The sequence below is a fragment of the Rosa rugosa genome, chromosome 7 (assembly GCF_958449725.1).
Source record: "Rosa rugosa chromosome 7, drRosRugo1.1, whole genome shotgun sequence".
Taxonomy (NCBI): Eukaryota; Viridiplantae; Streptophyta; class Magnoliopsida; order Rosales; family Rosaceae; genus Rosa; species Rosa rugosa.
The window spans coordinates 31,645,430-31,670,843 of NC_084826.1; the positions used below are offsets into that span (position 1 = coordinate 31,645,430).

The 25,414-nt window shown below is 36.8% G+C and overlaps 2 protein-coding genes and 1 long non-coding RNA gene across 4 annotated transcripts; all 3 read right to left on the reverse strand.

Moving 5' to 3' along the window:
• Nucleotides 1-2: 2 nt before the first annotated feature.
• Nucleotides 3-805, reverse strand: LOC133723176 (nudix hydrolase 17, mitochondrial-like; the record flags this gene model as incomplete). The annotated part of the gene is made up of 3 exons (XM_062150000.1): nt 573-805; nt 151-268; nt 3-50 (listed from the first exon to the last, which is right to left on the reverse strand). Coding segments are annotated over exons 1-3 (255 nt in total), but the record flags the coding sequence as incomplete, so codon positions are not given.
• A 7,165-nt stretch (nt 806-7,970) lies between these two features.
• LOC133723760 (uncharacterized) lies at nt 7,971-17,066 on the reverse strand. Of its 2 annotated transcripts, none has more exons than XM_062150628.1 (12): nt 16,638-17,066; nt 15,301-15,504; nt 14,783-14,928; nt 14,059-14,327; nt 13,059-13,153; nt 12,525-12,672; nt 12,009-12,448; nt 10,657-11,171; nt 10,515-10,575; nt 10,156-10,428; nt 9,105-9,366; nt 7,971-8,556 (listed from the first exon to the last, which is right to left on the reverse strand). In XM_062150628.1, the coding sequence occupies exons 1-12, from the start codon at nt 17,004-17,006 to the stop codon at nt 8,237-8,239; spliced, it is 3,102 nt and encodes a 1,033-aa protein (XP_062006612.1). In that variant the 5' UTR covers nt 17,007-17,066; the 3' UTR covers nt 7,971-8,236. The 2 variants fall into 2 exon arrangements, with proteins under 2 accessions (XP_062006612.1, XP_062006611.1); XM_062150627.1 differs by having other exon boundaries at nt 7,972-8,556; nt 13,059-13,156; nt 16,638-17,065.
• Nucleotides 17,067-21,136: 4,070 nt separating this feature from the next.
• LOC133723937 (uncharacterized) lies at nt 21,137-22,306 on the reverse strand. Its single transcript, XR_009853356.1, has 2 exons — nt 22,129-22,306; nt 21,137-21,336 (listed from the first exon to the last, which is right to left on the reverse strand). It is a non-coding gene; the product is annotated as an uncharacterized LOC133723937 (long non-coding RNA).
• Between the last annotated feature and the right edge of the window lie 3,108 nt (nt 22,307-25,414).

Genomic DNA, 25,414 nt, shown 5'->3' on the forward strand with positions numbered 1-25,414 from the left:
GTCTCTCGAGAGGCTGCCCCTTCCTTGGATTCATCTAATTCCCACCCTCCCTGTTATGAGTCAATTGAAAATTGAGTGATTTAGATTCAATCAGGGCAAGAAATCAAATAATCCCTGACCAACTGTCTTGAAAGAAGTAATTTTGGGTACCTTTGGGAAGAGCATCCCTTTGCCCTTTTGTGAAGTAATGACAAGAACTTCTACTTCGTTTGCATCATCATCCTTTGAGGGACACTGCTTGGAATTTTTATATCTATATGGAATACATCTGCAACAGTAGTGACCTCCATCAGTAACCAAACATATATAGATCAATCTCAGTTAGTTTTTCTCCTGTTCCAAGTTACAACTCCATATGTTGACCTAGCTTGGATCTCGTGTTTATCAGTTAGTGTTTTCCAGCTACTATGAGAATGAAATTCATCCCTTTCGTGTCATCTAAGTGTACCCAACTTCAGTAACAGTTAAGCAATGCACTACAGATATAAATCCCTCATCCAAAACAATCGAACACTCAGAAAAACTGATCAGCTTGTTTGAATTAAAAAGAGAAAAAAGAGATGGAGACGAACCCTACGACTTGGCGACGACCTTTGCTGTAGCGCTGCAAGTGCCTTCCTGTGCGAGAAACCATGTTTTGTTGAGATACTATAGCTACCATGTTTGGTGGTTTCCTGTTCTTTTAGTTTTAGTTTTGGATAGAAGAGATTCTTTGGAGCTGAACGAAACCACCAGGGGTCTTATATAAGCAAAACAAAAAGAACAGAATCCTTTTTTCTTTTCTTTTCTTTTGTGGTTTAGAAAAGGAACAGAATCCTTGGAAATCAAAACCATGTATAATATTAAAACCCACAGATTGTATTTTATTTGTGGTGTGAGTCGTGACGGTAATAAGAAAATGAATTATTTGAAATATTGGTTTAGGATCCTGTGTTTTCTGTTATCCCAAAAAGGACAGCTGAACCACCCCCTATATATTAATGGAGTTTACACATTTAAAGTCTTAAATAAAATGTAACGAGAAGAAAAAACAATAGAATAGCATTATCTACTTCTACTCTCCTTTCATGAGCGCATGTGCCAAAGTCCTCGTTCGAAAGTTCTAAAATCGGCGCACAAATGCACAATTGACATTGGAGTTTAGATTTGAGAATGTATCCTTCTTACTGTTTGGAAATGAAACTCTTGTAGGAGCAAGTTCACTTATTATGTCACCGGGTCATCCACTGTTTACTATTTTTTAGTATTTATTTCCACCATCTGGGTTACTGGCGCAGTTTTCAAACTGATCTGGGTCACCGAATCAGTTTGTAGGTCACGAAAATGACCCAGAAAGTGATTTTGGTGACCAGGTCAATTTGAAAACTGAGCCCGTGACCCAGATAGTGAAAATAAACACTAAAAAGTAGTGAATAGTAGGTAACCCGTTGACTCAACTGGTGAACTTACTCTAAGAGTCCTTTTCGATTGGTAATGTATTCGTATACTTGGCGATTCACATTAAGTTGAAATGATGTTTTTTTTGGCAAGAAAATGATGCTTTGTTTTGATAATTAGATTTATAGACATAATGGATCAGGGTTAGGGATTAGGGGCAAAGGGCAAGTCGGTAATGGGACCATTTTCATCGGGAAAATGATAGAAGGGACCATTTCATTGTTTTGTTGGTATATGATGGAAGGTTGTGGCACGCATTGAACGAGTACGTGTCAGTGACACATAGCTTCACCTTTTTCCTCATTTCATTATCAACCATACCTCTTTTTCTTACCCCCTTTTTTTTTTTCTTTCTTTTTCTGAAAAATAATCCACTTTTATGGCACCATCATGTGTAGACCACATTTCCAAGCCGATAATATCAAAAAATACTTAACATTCAAAGTACAAAAGATGGAGTTGTAGTACAACCTAGATTTTCGTCATCCATCTTTAAATAAAAATTAAAATAAAGAAATAATATTTTATACCTCACAAAAAAAAAAAAAAAATGAGAGAGCAAATTTTAAACTTAGGTCAATGAACATTAAAAGAAATATCTACTTCTAAAGTTCTTCCGCCACAGTTAAAAGAAACCGTAACAGAAATGAAATAAAGTCTTAAATGAACTGGCAACTGTTAAAAGATTCGCACCACACAAAATACGGCTAACCCATGATTGTAAAACCACGACTGATCCTGAAAGGAATGAATGGTAAAAGCAGCATGCCTACCCATGATTCTTTTTTTTCTTGTTGATGTCTCATCTACATAGATCACCCCTTAATCAGCAACTAAGGGCACCACAAAAACTCCTGTACCACTATCAGTGAGGGAAGCAAATAGTAGACCAAAGCATACAAATTAATAGGGAACCATACAGTAATTTAAACTCGGCTTGATTAAACCTTAAAGTAATTTTCTTTTTCTTTTTTTCTTTTAATTGTAAGAAACCTTATCCACCAAGGCCTTCAAAACTTTTGGCCGACCTTCTACCAAAATGGGTTTTGTCTTTTCCATTGTAGTAAGCAGTAGGAGTACCCCACGCCTCTAGTCCTAGTGTAAAATCAAAACCTCATCACGTCTACATCTATAGAAAAAAGGCATGCAATTGCAAAGCTATTCCTTTTGTTTTTTTTTGTGAAACATTATTCCAAACTCTGTAGCTATTATTAATTAAGGCATTGTGCATGCCCAGCTCTTCATCTAGTCACTGGAATTCCACATTTTCTCAATAATATGAACATATCAAAGAGTTTCCACATGAGTTGCCAATTTTTGCACGCAAGTATCTTACTAGTGGAATCAATATTCCATAAGTAAGTCTTCAAATGACGCATGATTATTGGACACTCAGCTACGTGTCGGCCGGGGTTGAATTTTATAACCAATTTTTTATATGCTTTCTAAGAACTTAACATGTAATTTATGATTATCGTTAGCCATTATGTGTCACTTATTCAGAGACCTTGTTTTTATTATTATAATTGAGTCGACTTCATTCCAGAAAGAAGCATTCATAGTGCTTCACTCCGTCAAAATGTCATGATTGTTGAACCAATCTAAGAAAGTGATGAAGATGTAGCATGCAACCAATTAGAAGAATAAATGTGTAAAAGAAAAAAGCATGCAGACGAAAAAATGGAAAACGGAATCATTCACATTATACGGAGTCTATGAGGTGTTAGGTATGACGTGTTAGATGACATATTAAATCTTATAATTTTTCAATTTTATAAATGGAAATATACTTCTTGGATAAAGAATTGTACTAGCATGTATTTCTGTGAAAAATTATAACAATTGAGCTATGAATTTGAAATGAACTTGGGAGAAATTAAAAAAAAATTGGACATGAAATTGAAAGAGATAGATCAAAAGGCAAAATTTGTTTGTCATAAAAATAATATTTAAAGAATGTACTACATTGATTTGGCATGACCAATAACACTAAACCTATAAGTGCACCTTTTGCTTCTCATTTCAAGCTTAAATTTATTGTCTCGTAGCACTGATGGTGAGTTTATTTACATGGCTAAAGTTTTTTTTTTTTTTTCAAATACAGTCTATAATGACTTGTCATTGATATTCAAGCCACAATAGTCATTTCAAACAAGAAGTTGTGATGGTATCACGATGGTATCTAGGGATAGACCACTCATTAAACATTTACTGCTTACTTAATAAAAGTGAGCCCATAAGCTATGATAACACTCAAACATAGCAAATAGGCAAAGTAACCGTCACTCATTAGCACTCACTAAGAACTAGCAAGTATATTTCCCTAAAAAAGTAGAGAATTATAAGAAAAACAAACTAATTAACATTAGGAGCCCACTATGGCCCAAAGGACATGATAGAGCCCAAAGCCCAATAGGACTGGCTTAGACCAATCTCACGCGCTACCACCAACACAGCTCACCGTCCACCGCCACCACGTCACCCCGATGCCAGCACCAGAGAACAGCCACGAAACCTCTGCAGCAATCCCAAATCCAAACAGAAATCAGACTCCTACGCACCTACCACTTGATTGCTCCCACAATGTCACCATTGTCGCCGCCACTTGGAGATATTGGAACAAACCAAACCCCACCATGCCGCCAGTCATAGTCACTTACACTTATGCTAATGAACGTCCTTGCCACTGAGTAGCTTCAAGCCAGAATCAATGCCAATCACTCACCATCGCCTCTAAGAGCAAGTGCAACGGTCTCGTTTTGACAGGGCACCAGCAGGGAAACATGATGTGGTGACTGGGCATTTCCATTTCCACTGCTCCACCGGGCCTAATTTACCCAGCCAAAACTTGGCTTTTGATGACCCAAGGGAAGAAAAAGGGCAAAGCCCTGACTAATTTCTTGACCAGTCGAAGGAGAGGCCCAGTTGCCACGTCGGAAGTGGAGAGAACAGTGGTTGACGTCAGGGCGCAGAGATAGACGCGGAGAAGAGGGAGACTGGAGCGCACGGACGAATCAGGAAGCTCCAGCTGGCGTCTGCATCTTTTTCGTCGCCTAGCACACCAGAATTGGCTGGTTTGGAATTTGAGGGCCCAACGGTCAAATGATCCAGACCGTTGGATTGAATAGTGAAGGCAGATCTGACGGCTAGGCAATTAATATGTATGATTATATATGTGAGGTAACAAAACAGTAAGGAAAAAAATTGTAACGTTAATAAACGGTAACAAAATAAATTGTAAAAAATTCTAAAAATTTATCTATAAATACCTACCATTTTTTTTACATCTCACACCCAAAAAATTAGAGTTCATAGTTACACCTTCCACCAACCCTAACCCTAATGATGAACCTTCAAACACAAATTGGATTCCTAGAGAGGATGAGGATCATGATTTGAATAATTAGGTGATTATGCATGTTGTGTAATTGTATTGTATTTATTCCTAGTTTTTCATTTATGTAAGCAACAATTTAATGAAATAAGCAAGTTGTATTTGAAAATTCCTCTTATTAAAGCACACACCTTATATTCAAAATCATAGCACATAATAAACATAATACAAACCAAATTAAAATCACACTGACATAAAAAAACATAGACATTAGCCAAATTGCATAATTATCCATAAATCTCCATTATTATCATCAAATATATTTTAATTTTAAAAGCCAAAAAAAAAAAAATGCAATGAATAGCAAAAAATGAACAGTACAAATAAACAGTGAAAACACTCATTGAACAGTTAAAATCCGGATGAACAGTGAAAAATGAACAGTCTTGACTGGTCAAGAAAAAAACGGGTGGAAACCCATGTCCGGTGGCAGTGAACAGTAACTTGACTGGTCGAATTCTTGACTTTTCAACCTTGACATTTCTTGACTACGGGTGAACTTGCTCTAAGCCCACCGATCCCAGACCAGGGGCAATAACACAATTCTTGTCCGGTAGCAACACAACGACAACAAGCCAGGGCCACACAGAGTTGGTCGCTGCTGGACGAGATTTTTAGATCTTTTGGAGTTTGCTCTCTGGCTTTGCTCTGTGTGCCTAGAGTACCTTTAAAATTTAAAATTATTATTTTACTTTGTCCTAAAGTTTCTTATATTAGTGTTGTTACTAGCTTAATGTATTATATGGTGTGTACTAAACCTGACATTTCATAGCTTTTAAGTGCGGTAAGCAGATGGATGCTTAACTCAGATAAAGTATTGAAAAGCAGTGATGAAATGGATTTTACAGATACATTCTTGATAATGTGCAGGTTGGATTTATCTGCTTTTGTAACTTCTAAATTAGCTATACTTGGTAAGGCCTAGCCAAATTGAAGACCACGTCAAATCCACACGGTATCTAGTTAATTGAATGTGAGGGCTACACTGCTACAAAAACTGTGCGTATGTGTGTCCTATGAGAGTCCTTCTATTAAGGGATTATTATTTTTTTTTTTTTTGTCATTTTAAGATATCTTTTGTGGGACTCAATTTTTTTCACATATAGGCCTCTTAACCATTCAGTTTTTAAGACTTAATGAATAGATCATTCTGTAAATTTTCATCCAAATTAATGATCATAAAGGTACCAAGCAAGATCAAATCAATGGATGGACCAAATCTGTCCAACTTGAACCGTTCATGTTCATAATGGTAAATCACAATTATGAATGTCTTAATGATTATCAATTTGGCTGAAAATTTGTTTAAGTGTTATGCTCATAGAGACCGAAAAACTGAACGGTCGAGATGTTGATATGTGGTCAAAAAATGGGTGCCACAAGCGAATCCTTAAAATAATTAAAAAAAAAACGACCCTCACTAAAACAGGTCATTTGGTCATTTTAGAAACTCACTTTCGTTCATATATATATTGATATCTCGACTGTTCAGTATTTCAATGTCCATGGATAAATCACTTATGCAAGTTTTAGCCAAATTGAAAGTTGTTAAGGTATCGAACTAGATCAAATAAATAGGTTCAATTTGAACGGTTTATATTGATAATGATAAATCATGATTGAATACCTACACGGTTTTTCATTGGGCTGAAAGATTTTGTAATTTTGTGTGTCTGTAATTGTGGAGCCCGTTTTGTATGAGAGAATAGAGAAACAATACAGAAACCAAAAACACCATCTCTCATTTTGTACAATGTCACTGCCATATATGAAGATGAAGCTTAAAAGTTTTATGGAATGTGGAGTTGCTTTGTAATTGGTTGAGAAGTGAATATTGTTACTTCTCTAGTTGAATTGAAGAGATCTTGGGTGCATTGGTGTTTAGAGTAGAGAGAGTTTATTTATAAATTCTGGTTGTATTTTCTCCGATTGATCATAGTGGAATTTCTTTGTGGCTTCGAAAATGGACATAGCTCAAGCATACTGATTGAGTGAGCCATTATAAATCTTTGGGTTCTTTGTGTTTGCTTTCTTTATTGTTTTCTAGTTGTTCATCTAGTTCCATATCAATATAACTTATTACTTCTTTTTCTTCTTGGTTACAATAAGTAACTAAAGAGTGAACTGAGTTGTGTAGGTCGATAAACTATGGGGTAAGCTTGGCTTCTGCTCATGATGACCCGCAAAACAAAAAGAGACAGTCAGAAGGGTTACAAAAACCCTCTGACGCTCAAGTCAGCTCGAGTAACGATTTTGGCATAGTTTTCGTGCCAGAGCAGAGATCTTTTCTTTTTCTTTTTTTCTTCTTTTTTCTTTTGAGGGTCGGGAGGTGTATAACCCTTTTTTTTTTTTTTTTTTTAGTTTGAGCTGATAGAGGTGTCAGATCTTTGAAAAATGTGAAGCCCCATAATCAGGACACGACACGATACTGATAGAGACATTACATGAACATTGCAGATAACAGTTTTCTCCGTGAAATCTGGGAAACTATTCCTAACAGGCTGTTAGAGGAACTCCAGCCGGTTCGGTACGTTCAGGTAATGTTCAAGTTCTTTTGTGAAGAGTCGTTTGGTTAGTAAGCTCGGCCGATCGTATCTCTGGGATCTCCAATAAAAAAAGACAAGGAACACCAGACATGAAAACAAACGTCTACATACACTCATTTAATTTAAACCTTCTGAAACTCAAAAAAGGAGTCGACGGACTCTTTTAGTTTTCTCGGGCACCAAGGCAGATTGCCTGTGGGCAGACTTCTGATGGTGTGTTAAGGAGGATTCTAGTTGTTTGGAGGATCATGTTCCTATTTCCTAGCGACGGGGTATGGCAGTCCGACGATCTAACTATGGTAGAAATGTATAGCAATTTAGGCTCTTGTTTTTCAGTTGTTTTTGGACTGCCCCAATAAAGTTGTGTTTCCATTAACAGTAGTTTTCATTTTTATCATCTACAAGTTGGAAGTCATTTATCCACTTTATTATCATCAATAATCATTACTCTCTAACTGTCAATTTACACATTTTCTATTCTGCTGGACTTCAGATACTGGGATTCTAGAAATTGAAGAAGTCGGCCTAAGTAACCAAGAGAAGTTACATATTGAGGACTACAAAGAGAAATTGGTGATACGATACTTCTCTAAGCTTTTCAGTCGAGTATTTGAAAGCTCCAAGCACCAGACACAATATCATTAGCTTAATTCGTCATATGGTAAACCACAAGCTAAAAGCTTAAAACCAATGAACTGAGTGCAGACAGTCCAAATAACATACATCTTTAAACACCCATGTGCACAGACCTGTACAAATTCTGTAAACTTACTCATTAGACCATACAAGTGATACCGTTCAGGCAATGATCATTGCATTACTAAATATATCTTAACATGCCAACCCAAACAATGAGAAACTAATCAGAGCCATCAGAATCGTCATCAGATGTCACCCCTGAGCTTTCTTCCTCTTCATCATCTTCATCAATCGTGGGGGCTGTAATGGCAGTCGTTATCTTGGTCAGTGCTGCAGTCTTGCTTGCTCTCTGTGAACGAGAGCTCATAGGGCCAACACTATTAGGAACAACAGAGGTGGGCGAACTATCTTCATCAGAAGATTCCTCCTCTTGCCTGACTCGTCTTCTGGTACGTGTTGGTCTGCTTGAGCAAGGAGCTGGTGTTTGCGGCATTTCAGCAGATATATTGGATTCCAAGTTGAAATCTAGTTCTAACCTTCCTACAAAATAGAAAAGAAGAGGAATTACGGAGATTGTAATCGTAGAAGAGTTAGCAGTCCCCAAACATGAGGAAAGTCCAACTTTATATAACCAGATAGCAACCTAATCCAATCTTTCCTTTCAACTTCTAACACAAACAAAATATGCTCGTGATTGCAGGCAGGCAGGCCAACATGTAATTCAGCAGTGAAAAACACCTAGCAGATGTTTTACATGAATATAGAAATAAATGTATTCTTGTTTACTTGCAGCAGTTATTTTGTCCCAAATGATGCCAAGATAACACTATTTCCCATGCAGTTAGCAAAAGTAGTGCAAATAGAGAAAATCATTCAATTCAGAGGATATTTATAGTGATGCAGAGAATGAAATGATATGATTGAGAATAAGGACAAACAATAATTTCTAAACATAACATTCTCCTCCATTCTGGACTGATCAAAATCAAGTTAGTACCTTGATTCATTAGAATTATTTCAAAACAAATTTCTAGACTTAATTTATAAAGGGATTAGATAATTCTGAAATAACACAGTAAGGATTTTACCAAATATAAGATTAGCTTGATCTTGTGATATTTCCAGGTCAGGATGTTTATATAATGCCTGGAGACGGTCAGCCATTCGCCTCAACTCCTTCACAAGATCTTTCTCTGCCAATACAGATTCAGCCACACGAACTAAAAGCCTCCTCATTAACTGGATTGCTTCTTGCTCTGATACCCGAAATTGGAGTAAAACAAGTATTCTACATAGTGCTGACACATATGACCTCTCTGCAGGAGTCTTCTTTGTAGGGAAGGCTGCCACCTGTATAAAGCAGAAAGCCAGGTAATTCATAAGCTTAAGGTTGCAGAAGTCTTCAATCAAAGGGCCTAAAGCCAGGTGCTGAAGGAAATTTCTAAACCAAGTACTACAGTGATCTATCTATACAGCAAGGATCCACTAAAAATTTTATGACATACATGATACATATAATTCAAAGTACATCAGATCAGTCTGCAAAATTAGTTTTGGAATCATAATGAAATTGCCTCAAGTTACCTCATAATTTTTATAATTTTTTTAACAACAAAATACTATTGAATGAGAGTAATAGTAAAATACTGATCAAAAGAGTGTAAAGAGTACAACCTTTGCTTATCACAAGAAATCTTGACCCATTCGTTATGTTTCATTGAGATCGCATATGATTTTAGAAGGTGGATTTTTTTTTCTCGGTATGTATCTTTTGGTAACAAGTGACAACATAAAAGTAGCAACAAGCCTTTGTCCAAAAGATAGTTGCCTGCTTTTCTATTCCTTTTTGGTTATGTCTTGGCTTATTTTTTTTTTTGCACTTCCTTAAACAATAAGATCTAACATGCATCAGGCATTTAAAAGTAGATTTCCATATTTAGCAAAACCATTTAAGTTAAAAAAAAATGGTTAATATCTGAATGATCAAGACTAATAAAACCTACATCAGTATGTATGATGCAAAAGCACAGCTTCAGTATATGGAATATTTTGGAAAATTTAAGAAAATTGAAATATTTAATCAAAGTCGAGAATTAACCATATAGTATGAGTGATTCAATTCCACAGTTTCAAACTCACCTCTGTGGCTATGCGTATTGCAAGCCCTTCCTCCCCACTCTCAAGTGGTGGTTCCACGGTACCATCTATAACTTCTGGTTGGTCCCTAGTGTTTCTGTCATCCTCAGTCTCCTTTGCATATAGAGGGGCCTGGATCATCTGCAGCATGAAACGTGATACTTGGACTGCACGTTTACGCATATTAGACACCACAGACGCAGAACCTCCAGCATTGCCATTGACACCGGGCCACATAGAACGCATGACAGGAATGAAAGCCTTGGATATACACTTCTGCACATAAGTAACCACTTGATTTCAGGCTATTAGACTAGTAAAAAATTAATTTGACAACATTTCCAACCAATTTCACTACTTTCCTTGTGATTGGCCGAGAGGGAAGGGTAATGCTCAAAGAACACAGATAAGCACTGTTTCAACCTGGATAAAAAGTAATGTGTTCAGTGAGGAAGATTACACCAGTAAAACGATAAGGTATAAAGAAGGCACAAATCAAGCTACCTCTGCAACTCCTTAGATTCATTGCTGAAGTACAAGGTAATGAGCTTGGATAAAAGCAAAGGATTTAAACAAGCAGGTATGCTTTGGTAATTCTCACTTAGGAGAAGAATTTTTGCAAAGCCCTCCCCAAGTGCACCTTGAACAGACTCATTCTCTTCACTAGGCACAGAATTGTCCCAATCATCCTTAAGAAGTCCAGCATACAAAAGATCAAGCAATTTAAGATTCAAGTTCCCATCCATATCAGAAATGTCTAAGGGACTAGAAGTCATCCCATAGTCTTGAAATTGCGATGACATGTTCTGACCCACAGTCCTATCAACTTCCTGAGGTTGATGCCACATCCCAATATCAAACAATGCCTTACAAGCCACTATGCTAATTGGAGCAGGGCCCTTAACAAAAGAAAGCTTTAACTGCTTTACTAGTTCCTCACTTGGCCTTTTCTCTAACAACCCAAAAAGCCCGAGGCACCTAACTGCAATCCTCTGCACGTCCAAGTGAGAATGTTTTGCCTGCAATTTCAGAATACAGAAAAGTTGTAACTCATTCCAAAATAAATAAATAGTATAATATAAAATAAACTATAAAAAAAAATTAAAAAAAAAAAAGCAAACATACATAAAATAAAATACACAAACAACAGTAGCTTTTACATGGTCCATGGCAAATAGAAGAAGATTGTCCCAAAAAAAAAAAAAAATTAATAAAATATAATAGAAGAAGAAGAAAAGTAACTCTAGCCAGACAATTATAACGCTACAACACACTACCTTCAAGCACATATTCATTGGGGAAGTTTGCAGTACTTCATAAAAGAGTATATTTCTGGCTTATTTAAATCTAGAATCTAGATTTATAACAATCCTGAGTTGCATAGACATTTGGACCCTAGCATGGCAAATAGAAGAAGATTGTCCCAAAAAAAAAAAAAATTTAATAAAATATAATAGAAGAAGAAGAAAAGTAACTCTAGCCAGACAATTATAACGCTACAACACACTACCTTCAAGCACATATTCATTGGGGAAGTTTGCAGTACTTCATAAAAGAGTATATTTCTGGCTTATTTAAATCTAGAATCTAGATTTATAACAATCCTGAGTTGCATAGACATTTGGACCCTAGCATTTCATTTTTTCCCTAACAGCAACTCGCAATAAATTTTGAAAAAAGATCACACTTAAAAATTTAGCCTCCCTGCTTTTTCTTAAGCGGAAGACTAGACAATACACCAAGTTAAAACCAAAACCAGACACTCATTCAGTCATTCCCAAGTCTTTAAGAATTCAACAGGAATGAAAACAGGGGACTCTATCAATTAAGCAAGTGACAAAAATTAAGTTCAATACCGCCGGAAGCAACAGAGATTGCAGTAGTTCAACAGGTTCAATAGCTCTCCCTTTGATCGACTGATGTGATTTTGCCTTCTCTAAGCAAAGGCCAAAAACAGCAAGACAGTGCATCCACTGCATAAAATCGGCTGTTCTCTCCCTGCAAGGGAGAGCGAGCTCCTCTACAACCCTAAGAACAACTTCTTCAAATTCACCACTGGCAGCATGCACCTTGCTTGCCAACCCATACACCGCATCAGACCAATCTCGATCACCACCAAGATTTATTCCATCTCCTATAACAACCATGTTCCCATACTCATCTACTTCATGATCGAAAGGCTTATGGAGCAGTTCCAGAACAAATGTACTAGCAACCTTCCTGTTTGATGTATCCGAAAAATCAAGCATTGCACCAAGCAATAGTAGCTGTCGACATGCAAAGCGATAATTGGAACCTGAAAGGATATTATCAAGTTAGGATATGGAGTTGGATATAATCAATATTCTCAACCAAGTGGAGCTTATACACACCAGCATCAATGTGAGATTTGACTAAATCTATATAATCAGAAATTGTTGCTGGCAGGATTCTCTCAAGAAGGTCATTGTTGTCTGTAGCTTCTGCAGCATACACTGCTGCCTCGGTGCCCATAGTAGAAGCAGCATCAGAGCCTTTCTCCTGTCCAAGCACAAGTTCGGACTCTTAGATACTGAGGAGCAAGTTTACTTAATTCAGTATATATATAACTTCAAGAATAATAGATCAATGAGCTCCCAACAAGATTACCCTTAACTTGTAAGTAATGCCCATTCAACTCTATTCTACTTTATAATTTTAACACATAACATGACATCGACACTTCATAGTACAGGAATCAAAGAAAAAGAAAAACAGTCCAATTTGGCATAACTAAGCCAAAGTCAGTCCAATTTGGCATAAAGACTCAAGCTTACTGTTACTCTTCTTTTTTTGTGAGTGGTGGTAAGACATAAAACAAAACCAAATAGTTAACAGAAAATGTAGAAAAAAAAAAATAACTAAACGGAAATGACAGGCAAACTTACTTGTGCCTCCATCTGCAGGTGCCTACATATCATCCTCCAGTAAAGTGCAACCTCCGCTTCCATCAGTTGGATGTTTGGTGTGCAACGTTCTGAGTCTTCTATAATAACATTGAAAAACATGATCACCGAAACAGGCTAACTTCTCTAATGTAAAAATCTACATATAATGTTTCCCAATCTATGGCAAAGCACCAAATCAGTTTAGTTACTCAAAGAATGGTTCCAAAATCATCAGTTCAAGGAACTTAACAGAATCATATACAAAAGCTAATTTTGTACAGAAGTGCATAAAAGAACCTAGATCAATCTAGTTATTATCTGTGAGTTGTGACAGGACACATCACCAACTTATTTAGTTATATGAGAACTTGGAAAGTTGAATCAATATTTGTGGCATCAGAGATTGAATAAGGAAGTTATATATACATATACATACATACATACACACACACACACACACACACACACACATACATATATATATCCTCAAAATGATCAGAACTAGAAGGATGTCCAAAACTAATATCCAAGTTCAGCAAAGACATTGGGAAACACTTTAAAACAAACAATAAAACAAAAAAACAAGACAAGACAAGACCAATTAGTGAAATCAACGTTCAAATTCTCAAGAAGACCTGCACCAGCACCTTCAGACTGCCATGTTAAAAAGAAGTATCTTTAGTTAATTCTATTTTAGTAACTACTGTATTCAATATATCATTCATGCAACTTAATTAGTCTAGAAGACAACAAAATCAAGAGGGACAATCATCTCAGTACACTTTCTCCACAATTGCAGTTGCAGACCTTGAGTCTGCTAGGATTATCATAATTTAATGCATGTCCCTTGTTTATAAGAATGTTAATGGTCAAGTCTGTTATAGCAAGTTCGGCTTAGTAAAGAGTCATACTAAATGGATCAGTCCTACACATCAATGTTCCCCCCATTCCCTTACAATATACATTTAAGTAGTGAAAAAGATTGAGAACTGTATCAAACCTTCAGCTCTTTCACTGTTAGACAATATGCACTGCCGGATACTTTCACCTTCAGGTACTTTAATTTCACCACCTTTTAACAAGGCCCCTGCTACAGACTCCCCGACCATTTCATAGGTTTCCACATCAAGATACTTGAGAAGTACTAAAGGATCTCCATTGCAGCACTTGTTCAGCCATTCATCTTTCATTAATTTAAGACACTCCTTTGAAACAGCAAGAGAACGATCGGCAAGTCCCCTCCGAAGAATTAATGTTCTATGCTTGATACTACAAAAAAAAAAAAAAAAGGCAAATGAAATTGAGGGAAAAATCTTACAATTATACCCAAAAAAAGGACACTGAAAAAAAACAACATTTTCTTTTTATAACAAAAACAAATTCCACTTGAAGCATTAGATAATATAGTAGCTGATTGTAATAGTCGAGATAGGTAACAACACCCAGAGCTAATATATGGCATACAGTAGTTAAAAGAGAGTCCATTGTTATAAAGCAAAAGGACTAAAATATGATCATTATTGATATGTAACTTAAACCATTCTCCCATTTCAAAAATTACATATTTCCCCCATTCTTCCAATTTAAACATGGTCATTCTACTTTATTAACTTTTTTCTTTTTCCAAATTGTAGTAGTATCCCCCTTGTTTTCCATCAGATGTTGGAATACAGCTGCAAGAGGTTCAAAAAGGGTATAAAATTGACATTGTACCATAAGCTTACCTGAGGCTTTGAAGAGGAAATTTACTGGCTAGAACACAGTATGCTGCTTTTCGCACTGATTCACTGACATCTAATGTGCAATCAATGATTGCTTGTGCGGTTGCATTTGAAGGAGGTAGAGAGAGCACTATTGTCTTCCGAACCTCCTGCAAAAGTGCCAATGTTGGATAATAAAGAAACAAGTTTCTACTGAATTATAAGTACAGCCATACGAGGGTAATAAACCATAAAGATTAATAAAAGTATTCAATTATATTTATTTCTATTGGTTTATAATAGTAATACAAGCTATGCATTGGAAAAGTATGCAAAATAGGGTGTTTGTGAGTGTCCAGAAATTAAGATCCAAATTTCAATAAACAAAAAGTATACTGAAATATTCCTAAACAGGTGGATACTATTGTTATATGTTAATGTTTTTTAAGTCTGTGAACAGAAAAAAGGAGAAAAGCATTGTATTTCAATCTACCAACTGCACTACAGAGCATGTATATATTTAAACCAGTAGATGCACTCACCACAATTTGTTCTACAGGAAGCATCTCAAGAAATAAATCAACGATATCACTGTTCTCACAATCACTTGCAAAACGTGAAAGCGCCCTAACTGCAACTGTACGAATCACAGGGATCTTGTCCCCCGCACGCAACATCATACAGTCTATTACTTCATCCCAAAGTTCACTGCTTACTTCTGCATCATCCGGTAATTGCATAATGATCTACAAAAACAAACTTTTCGTCATGCTAGGGAACACAAAAGTGGTGAGAAGCACGAAATCTCTACGCCAGAACTTCATGCAATCATGGGGGAAGATTATTAAAAATCTGGTCAAGCATCAGAGAAGCTAGTGAAATCTCACCATATAGATTCAAATATAGTGCATATTTATAGTAGACAATTAAATGTTACTTACAGAACTCAGGTTTAGAAGTCAGTGTCTCAAAGTTAATACCATATTAGACACTTCTTTTTTCAAGAAGAGTTACCATGAGGAAATGAACATTTAGAATTGCTATCTCCAAACCAAGTTCACAATTATAAAGGATTCCGCAGCTTCTGGAGAAGTAATTTATATACAAGATCTAGAGCAACCAAAAGCCATATGTCCCTACTTGGGGATAATTTACATTCCAGTTGACCTACTAATTCGAATTGTTTTGTTATGATGATCCACAGGGCAGTGGGTTTTGTCTTCAGGCCTGTTGTTTGGTGGGATGAAACAAAAAGAAAATACACTATAAAATCCATCTGTAGAGGCTTTAGTGTTCTTATGGAATGCCTAAAATAAGCAACTGTCTAATCTCACCCCTTTCTTATGGTGGTAAAAAAGACCCCACCTAGTTCAAGGACATGACATGATTAAACACTATGATGAATGAGACATTCCCTTCCTACTCTCATAAACCAAACCAACGGTGACATTTCAGATTCCGAAGTCTGTAAATTCGGCAAACAATTAATATCTAATGGGGGTTTGTGTATCCAAATGAACAACAGCCAAGCATCAAAATAGTCGGGCTCCCTTCCATATCACCAGTAATTCAGGGTAAGAAAGAAAGTCATACTAGAATCAGTAACGCAATTACTACAGAGCTACAATCCGATCCTACTCATTTAGGGCTTCTCTCAAATTCAGCAAAGCCCTCAATTAGAAAAAGAAAATTATGCATCTACTTCCAGCTACAAACCCACACATCAAGTCGTCATCAAAATTATGTCTTCCTCTTCTTCCAATTTCAATTCTCAGTAATCAAAAAATAAAAATTGGAAGAAGAAAAAAAAAAAGCAGAAACCCTAAATGCCTCTCAATTCCCCACAATTGACCAAAGCAACTAAACTAGAAGGCTTTACCTCCGAAATAATCTGGCAGGCCCGGAACCTCGCCGTCCGATTAGAAGCAGTAGAAGCAGTCAAAAGGAAGCTGAGGAATTCATCCAAGAAAGCAGCGTCGCTTTGGTCAGGGTCTCTGCCGGTGGCGAAGGCGGAGACGAAGCGAACGATGCGCTCGGCGGAGGCGGCGCGTCTCTGGAAGGCGAACAGCGGGAGTAGGGTTTTGCAGAAGGATGTGAAGAAGACAGAAGACGACGCCGTTTTGGAGCGGAGGGCGTAGAGCTCCTTGCATTTCCGGTTGTGGATGGCGTTGGAGGCGCGAGCCTCGTCTAGGATTTGAGCGATTCTGAGCATTACAGGCTTCTCTTCTTCGTCTGTGGGTTTCTCCATCGCTCTCTCTCTCTCTCTCTCTCTGGAAATGGATCTGAGACTATTGACGATTCAGGATTCAAGTTTTGAATTCGAGCGGGAGTTTAAACCTACCAAACCCCAACTTTACGGCTTGGTGGGTGTTGAAGCCCAATTATAACAACAATTTGGGCTTTATCCAACAAGATCGTGTATTTATTTTTTTTGAAACGAGATCATGTATTTATTTACTTCTATGAATTTTTGTGCGCCGTTACTTTAGAATTACCGAGATTGCTGGTATAAATAAGGGGCATGTTTGAATGGAAATTATTCTATACACCGACGGTGCAAATGACCCAACACTTATAAGATGATCTTAACCCTTGATATTTATAATTAATATTTTTTTATTAATAACCTAAGAGTGTATTTAATATAATCTAACCATCTATTTATGTTGGTACAAGTGCACGTCGGTGCACTGAATCCTCCCCCTTGTTTGAATACATCTAGGATTAGTGGACACCCTTATGGCCTTATTATTATTGAAGATGCATGTTCTTCCATCGCTTATTGTAGTATTATGTCCCTCTAATTTCATTACGGGGAGTGCAGTTTGCACTCCTCAAATTGTAAACTACACTACTCTTTTATTTTTAAATATTATTCTTATGTTTGTGGCATATAATTTTTCAATGTTATCCAAGGTCATTTCTACTTGGTTACCTTTCTCTTAGATTTCCCTTTGCTAAAAGAGATCAGACGAAAGGTAATGCCGTTGGGAATAGATTCTAATCTCTTGGTCATTTCTACTCTGTTTCGCCTCCAGCTAGCAGGAGCAGCGCTATATTGCACCGCAATTTGAAGAGCAAGGACACAGTCATCACCAGGGCTTCGTTCTTATAGTCGGGTTTAGAAGAGTAGAGGGTGCGGCGTCTGGCATTGCAGAGGAGAGTAAAGCTACTAACGACTCTTTATTAATTCTTGCAAGCTTTTGGAATGGTATGCCGACTTTTGACTAGGCGACGAAAATCATGGTGTAGTAGTGGTGTTTTGACTGTAGCAATCTAGGTCATTTCCAAGGCGGGTTTACTCACCTTTATTTTCTATGGCCGAATTTCACCTTGAAATCCTGAGTAGCCCTACATGGCCCACCTTAGAAGAAATTCTACTAAAAATTTAGCGGAACTTCCCCTAAAAGTGGACTTCCCAAATAAACAAACTTGGGCATAGAACTTAATTCAACACCACACCAACTACTTTTCCATTTCAAATATATACATTCCGAGTACATAACTTAATATCTTAGAGCAACTCCAACAGCTTCTCTATAATTTTTGTATTATAGGGAAGCAAAAGTCAAAGCTTTAAGCAATTTTTCTTCTTCAACTCCAACAGATTCCCTAGTTTACAGCAATCTCTAAAATCTCCAAATTCTTCCTTAAAATTTTAGAGATTGCTGTAAATTTAGGGAATTTTGTTTTCTCTCTCCTCACTTTCCCTAAAATGGAGAAAGTTATAGGGAATCTGTTGGAGCAAAAGAGGCTCATTTTTCCCTAAAATAAAGAAAAACTAAAATATGGGGAAGCTGTTGGAGTTGCTCTTACTTGTTTGATCAGAGCAATCTACGAATATAAAACCAATAAATTACATGCGTACGTAAAACAACAACCTACAGGGAAGATGAAGGTGGTGGACACTATGCCTCAACGCCAACGCACGCTCGACCTCAACTGGGCACGAGAAACCGAAAAGCCCAGGGAAAAGCATTTGAAAACTGTGAGTGAGTGAACAAAAAAAAAATGAAAATAACATAAAATACATATAATGCTTTCTCAATTTATTCTCTTGAAAAACCAAGCATGCAGTAAAGTCTCGTGAAAATACTCTTAGTCCTCATCTTTACTAAAATCTCAAACATGTACTGTAAAACATCTTGAAAACCGTCTAAAAATCTCATTAAAATACTCATATGATAAATACCTCAAATTCATTCAGAAATATCGTCTCGTAAAATAGCTGCAAATCATCTCAAAAACTCTTGGAAATCTCATAAACTCATTAAAATACTCGTGCGATAAAAATAGGCGATGACTCAAGGGAACTACCGACTAATCATCTCATGCCACCTAGAGGGTACTGCCGACCAAGTGACACATCGGAGGATACTGCCGACCGGATGGCTAGAGGGTACTGCTGGCTAGCCATAGATAGTTAGAGGGTACTACTGACTAACTATCGCATGCCATCTGGAGGGTACTGCCGACCAGACGACGCATCAGAGGGTATTGCTGATCGAAATATATATTCTGGAGGGTACTGCCGACCAGAATATTTTCTGGAAGTTACCGCTGACCAGAATATTGTCTTAATGGTACTGTCGACCAAACTATTACCTTCTTCTTCTTCTTTTTTGAATCAAAGAGGCTGAAATTTTATTGATAGGATTATAATATGGGGTTACAATCCTTGGTAATTAAATCTAGAATACAACTTGGAGAGATTTCATGCCAAACCTCACTTTGCCCATTGTCAAAAGCCAAACTGGCTAGTCGATGTGCCACTTTGTTACATGACCTGGGTGCAAAACTAATTTGAACCCCCTGCATGACTTGACCAGACTATTACCTGAAAGGTACTGCCTACCAAGTAATGCATGTATGTGCTATTACACTCATCTTTCATAATTACCTCCTCAATTCATAAACTGAACTCATAAATTTCTCATCTCAAAATAATAAACTAATAATATTTAAATCTCCATTTTTCTCTTAATAACTCGATATTTAATATACTCGATTGAAATCATTATAAAATCTCAATGATAGAACTTGTAAATCAAATGCTCGGATATTATCACCATGCCATTGAAAATATAATTTATAAAGTTCCGATAAATCATTAATGTAAGGAAATTATTAAATCGTAATACTCATATATTAATCAAAATCAGAAAATAATAAAAATACTACATGCACAATTAATTTAAAAATAAATTTCTACTCATAGATTTTCGGCTATGATGGATGTCCGACTATTTCCTTCTTGAGCTCGATCTACACGTCGTCCTAAACGAATTGATATTATAAATAACTGTTTCTCAAAAATCGAAACTAAATTGTCGATAATAAAATCGAAACTCTAAAAATGATAATTCGTCAAAAGCTCTAAATCATATCAGAACGAGCTCAAATTTCATAGGCTACGTTGTTTCAATAATTATACCAACCTATCAAAAAATGAGGTCGATCCAACGTTTGGATCTTCCCAAATAAAAACCCGAACTTCCCGAAGTTTCAGAAATTCCTTATTGCTCACCAAAAGTACTCCAATAGCTGCGAAAATTAAACCAACGTGTTCCTAATGCATAGCTCTACCTAACCAGCCAACAGAGATGGTTAGAACAGCCGGCACGCGCCGTTGGCAGTGGCGACGCGCGGGCCCCACGTACCACAAGTCCAAACTCCGAATTGGACCATGAAACCTATACCAAATCGTTCACAACAACAAATCCAACAACATTCTCAACTACGACACAAACAAATCCAACAATATTCTCAACGACCCAAAACAAGTCCAAACCCCGAATTGGCCCTTGAAACCTATGCCAAATCGTTCACAACAACAAATCCAACAATATTCTCAACTACCACACAATCTAATTCTCAGTGTATACGCCAGAAAATACCGCCAAAGCTTCAGAAATTCCAAACTTTGATTTGTCCTCCTCAGTGTGAATTGACGCCGGTGGCTATATGGGTTCGAACCATGAAGGAGAGGGCTTCAATGCCCGGGCGGTGACTCAAGCTATGGTGGCTGGAAAACCGAGAAATCGACCGGATATACAAAACGGCTCTGGCACCCTGAATATTGCTTCGAACCGCTTCTGTCAATGGTGATTGGAGAAAACCAAAGCTCAAAAGATGACCGGCGTGAGGTGGCGCTCCAGATGCGACTGGTTCGGCTGTCCGAGGTGGCCAGACAGTGGCGAAACCCGCTGGGTTGCAAAACCAGGTTAGGTTGGAATTCGGGTTTGGAAGAGAGAGAGAGCTGAGTTTCTTGGCCCACAATGGAAGTTTCCAAATGGAATTTGCTATTTATAGAAAGTTTCCCTGAGTAGTAACTCGAGGTTTACATATCATAACCCTAAAAAATAAGCACTTCAGAGCTAAATAAAATCATGGCATATTATATAAACCACTCCAATGAAACATATTGCATATATAAAAGAGTTGAATTGTATATAAACATGATCAAAACCCTTGCAGAAAGGGATGATGCTTAGTGGCACAAAACATCACAACAAAAGGACCAAAAACTGAACTCTTAACACTCAGGCACTCGTTTCCTAACCCTGCCACCTAAGTATCTGCAAAGAAAGAAGAAGAAAAAAATAAAGGAGGCATGAGCAACTAAAGCTTAGTGAGTAGCTACACAAAAAAGAAAACATAAAAATTAACAATCAGTATTGCAAAATGAGAAGTAAACATAACAAGAATTCATCACGCAAGTCATGATCAACCCACTGGTATTAATCACAAAAAAAAATCTAAACTCAAACAAACCAGTTGCCACAGCAAACTCAGACATAAAAAATAAGGCTTAGGGTTTAGGGTTTAGGGATTCTAAATCCCCGAGCTCCATAGCTCAATGATCGTGCCATTAATCATGGTCACATATATCATATATAATGTGCACATTGCCTACACCACTCTCTTGTTGGCTAGAGGATTCTAAAACACAATTAATTTTAAGGTAACCCACTGGTATTAATCACAAAAAAATCTAAACTCAAACAAACCAGTTGCCACAACAAACTCAGACATAAAAAATAAGGCTTCTAAAGCCCCTATCGTGCCATTAATCATGGTCACATCATATGTAATGTGCACATTACCAACACCACTCTCTTGTTGGCTAGAGGATTCTAAAACACAATTAGTTTTAAGGTAATTCTCAAATCATGATCCATAAACAATTGCAGCACAATAAAACCAACAAACACACAATTTGAATGCCTACTAATTTGATGATTAACAAAACATATAATCAAAATCCGAAATTTCAACCCAATACTCTAAAGTAAAAAATCAATAAGGAGATTAACAAAGTAAAGAAAATAGATGTAGAATACCACAAAGTAGAAACTTGAAACCCTCACCCTTGACTTAATACCCGAGCTTCTTAATACCCAAACCAGAAACAAGCTTAATTTGTACCCTCTTTCACAACCAAAGTCTAAATTCTTCTCCTCCTTCTCTCTTCAATCCCCAGTCTTAAAGAAAAGAGATCTGAAACTATGAAGTACCCTTCCTATATAAGTTTCTTTTTTTTTTTGGTCGAAATCCTATATAAGTTTCTCGATAGGGAAGAAAAGCCAAAAAGAAAAGAAGTGAAAGGCAAAACAGTGGATAAGATAAAACTTAAGCTAGGTGGGCTTCTAGTTTTCAAACACGTCAAGCACCCATTGATGGTTAATAAATCAAAAAAAAAAAATGTTATTTTAAATACTAAGAAACTCTATCAATAACAATTAATAAAGAGAACAAGATAAAGTTATCCAACTGAATATGTTAAAAGAACTCATTCTAAAAACAACCTTAGGTAAAAAAATAAATGAAGATAAAAAAATAAAAATCAGTTTCAGGATTCCACAGGTCCTATCAATAATAAATGAAGATAAAAAAATAAAAATCAGTTTCAGGATTCCACAGGTCCTATCAATAATAAATGAAGATAAAAAAATAAAAATCAGTTTCAGGATTCCACAGGTCCTATCAATAGGCCTCTGGACTCAACAAACTTTAAACCTCTCTTTTAGCATTTTGGGCTCGGACTTGGTCCTTCTTTTCAACATATCTTAGAGCATCTCCAACGGGTTGGTCAAAAAACTTGTGTCAAATTTGAATTTGAAGGATGACGCGACACGGTTATTTTTGACAAATTTTTAGTCCAATGGATTAGTTATATTTAAATATTATTTTATTATTTTTTGAAATTTTTTATAACAAAAAGAAACTATTTTTTCTCTTTCTTCTTTATCTCTTCCGATCTTCTTTCTTCTTCTTCTTTCTGTTTCTTTTTTCTTCATCAATGGGCAACAAGCCAACAATTGCAGGAGATAACTTTTCAATCCCAAAGCACCCAAACAAATCTTATTCCATCTACCCAAAGCACCCAACTAAGATCGAGTCTCACCCATCTACCCATTCATAATTGGAAAACCATTCACTCTTCTTCTTCAGGGTTTAGTCTCCTTCTTGCTTCTGGGTCCAATCCCAAACTTCGGGGTTAAAAGTCGACGACGTTAGGTGCCATAGCCGGAGCCTCCTCTCTATTTCTTCATCTGTTGTGGATCTGGAATTGGGCGGCAACGGCCACCCTTTCAAGGTCGGTCTCTACTTCGCAAAGCTTGGAATCAAAACCCCGTCGAAGGACTATGTCCAAGTCGACACCAGCCGATGTTATTGTGGGTCAATTGCCTGAGAAGATGCAAAACTGGAGAAGGAAAGAGAAAGAAGCTCTGTGGGGAAAGAAGCGAGAGAGAGATAGACGAGAGAGAAGAGAGAGAAATAATGATTAAAAAACAAAAGACAGATTGAGTTTGTTCTGTCAAATTTGACAACCCAACTCTATATGTCATTTAGTCGACGTAGGATAAGACCTATGGGTTGGAGTGCTTCCATATGTCTTTTGTTACCAGTAAAAGCCTCCACGTGGATTTGACACATCCATTGGAGATGGCTCAGGTGGCCTTCCTTTATTTGTCTTCTATTGGCATATAACTTGATGTTTTTTTTTTTTTTTTGGTAATGTAAATTTCCATTGCAAAAGCCATAAGGCACAGACATACAGCTAAAGCAAAAGGGAAACAGCAGCAAAAACACACATTCAGGGAGGATCCGTGGAAGCATCAAAAAGAAGAATCCGCATTAGGGAAGGGGGAGGATTAGACCACCTATCTTCCGGGCACACCCTGCAGTTAGGTGACTTCATTAGGATTCAAGCATAGGACGATAGGTCTGTTGTAGGGTAAGAGTATTATTTATTTTTACATTATTTATTGTTTTTGGATTGCTTACTCTAAAAATACCGGGCTGAAACTACAAGGCCTAGAGGGGGGGGGGGGGTGGTGAATAGGCTGTTTACACATTTTTTTAATAATTGTTAAAGTCACAACAGAATCAGATTGAGGATAGAAATGAAGCAATGAATCCCATAAATCCATAAACACAAGAGAACACATATCAGAGACACAAGATTTGTTTGCGCAGTAAAACCCTCCACAATGAGGTAACAACTGCGGGGCCTTTAATCTTAAAGACCCTAATGAAAACATTCATTAAATGGGAAAATATGAGTTCTTTACAAACAATCAAAAGTTATGACCTTGGCTTACTTACTAGATATACCTAGTAGATTGTCTGAACAAATCTTCGTAGATCTTCGCCACCTTTGAGCTGTCTTCTCTGATTGACAGGTACTGACCTCCATCTTCAATCTTCAATACACACCAAGTACTCCAACTATCCTCAAGAGCATTTTGATATGCAGAGTGTGATGAATGATGAAAGAATGTTAGACTCAATGATTCATTTCAACAAGGAACAAGTTAATCAATGACTCAATATGAAGAACATGGTTTTTTTTTTGAATAATTAAGAACATGGTTTTCTTGAAATGATGAAAAACTCTATAGGACTCAGATGCACTATGCAGCAAATGTTTTTCTCTTTAAGCACACAAAAAAGTGAATGCATTTTTCTCTCTACATGTAATATGCAGTATGCAGACTCTTCCTCAATTATGACTCTAACCCTAATTGACTTCTAATTGGAAAGTGATTTTCTTAAAAAGATATGCAATAACCATGAGAATATTTTATGTCAAATTGAGACGACACACTTAACTAGACAAATCAGGCACGAGGAATATCCTTTTAGGACACAACTAATGAATGCGAACAAAATGTGAAATAGAAGGAACAAAATCTGGAGCCCTAACCTGACAGGGATTGCAGCACAGATTGCAATCCTAGTATGCATGTAAGCTGATCTTTATGAAATGCAAATGCACATGCTCTTACCTGAAGTACTTCGAAGAGTCAGCTGAAGCATTGCACAAAACAATACACTTCCAATTTACACTTGATAACCCTAGCAAACCTATGACTCTAAGTTTCATACTAGGAATGCCAATAACTTGTACTTACATACTCGTTGACTCTAGTCTGGCCGATTTGTGGATTCGATGCTATGATGAATCCTACTAGGTGTTTAGAATACTCTAGCCTGACCTAGTATGGTCGTATGTTTTTTTCAATTAATGAAATACTCTTCATTCCCAAAAAAAAAAAATCAAGCACAACTGTTACTACATACAAAACCTTCTAAAATCAAGATGACAGCCTCTTTATCCTACATACAAAAAATGTTACTAAAATTTCA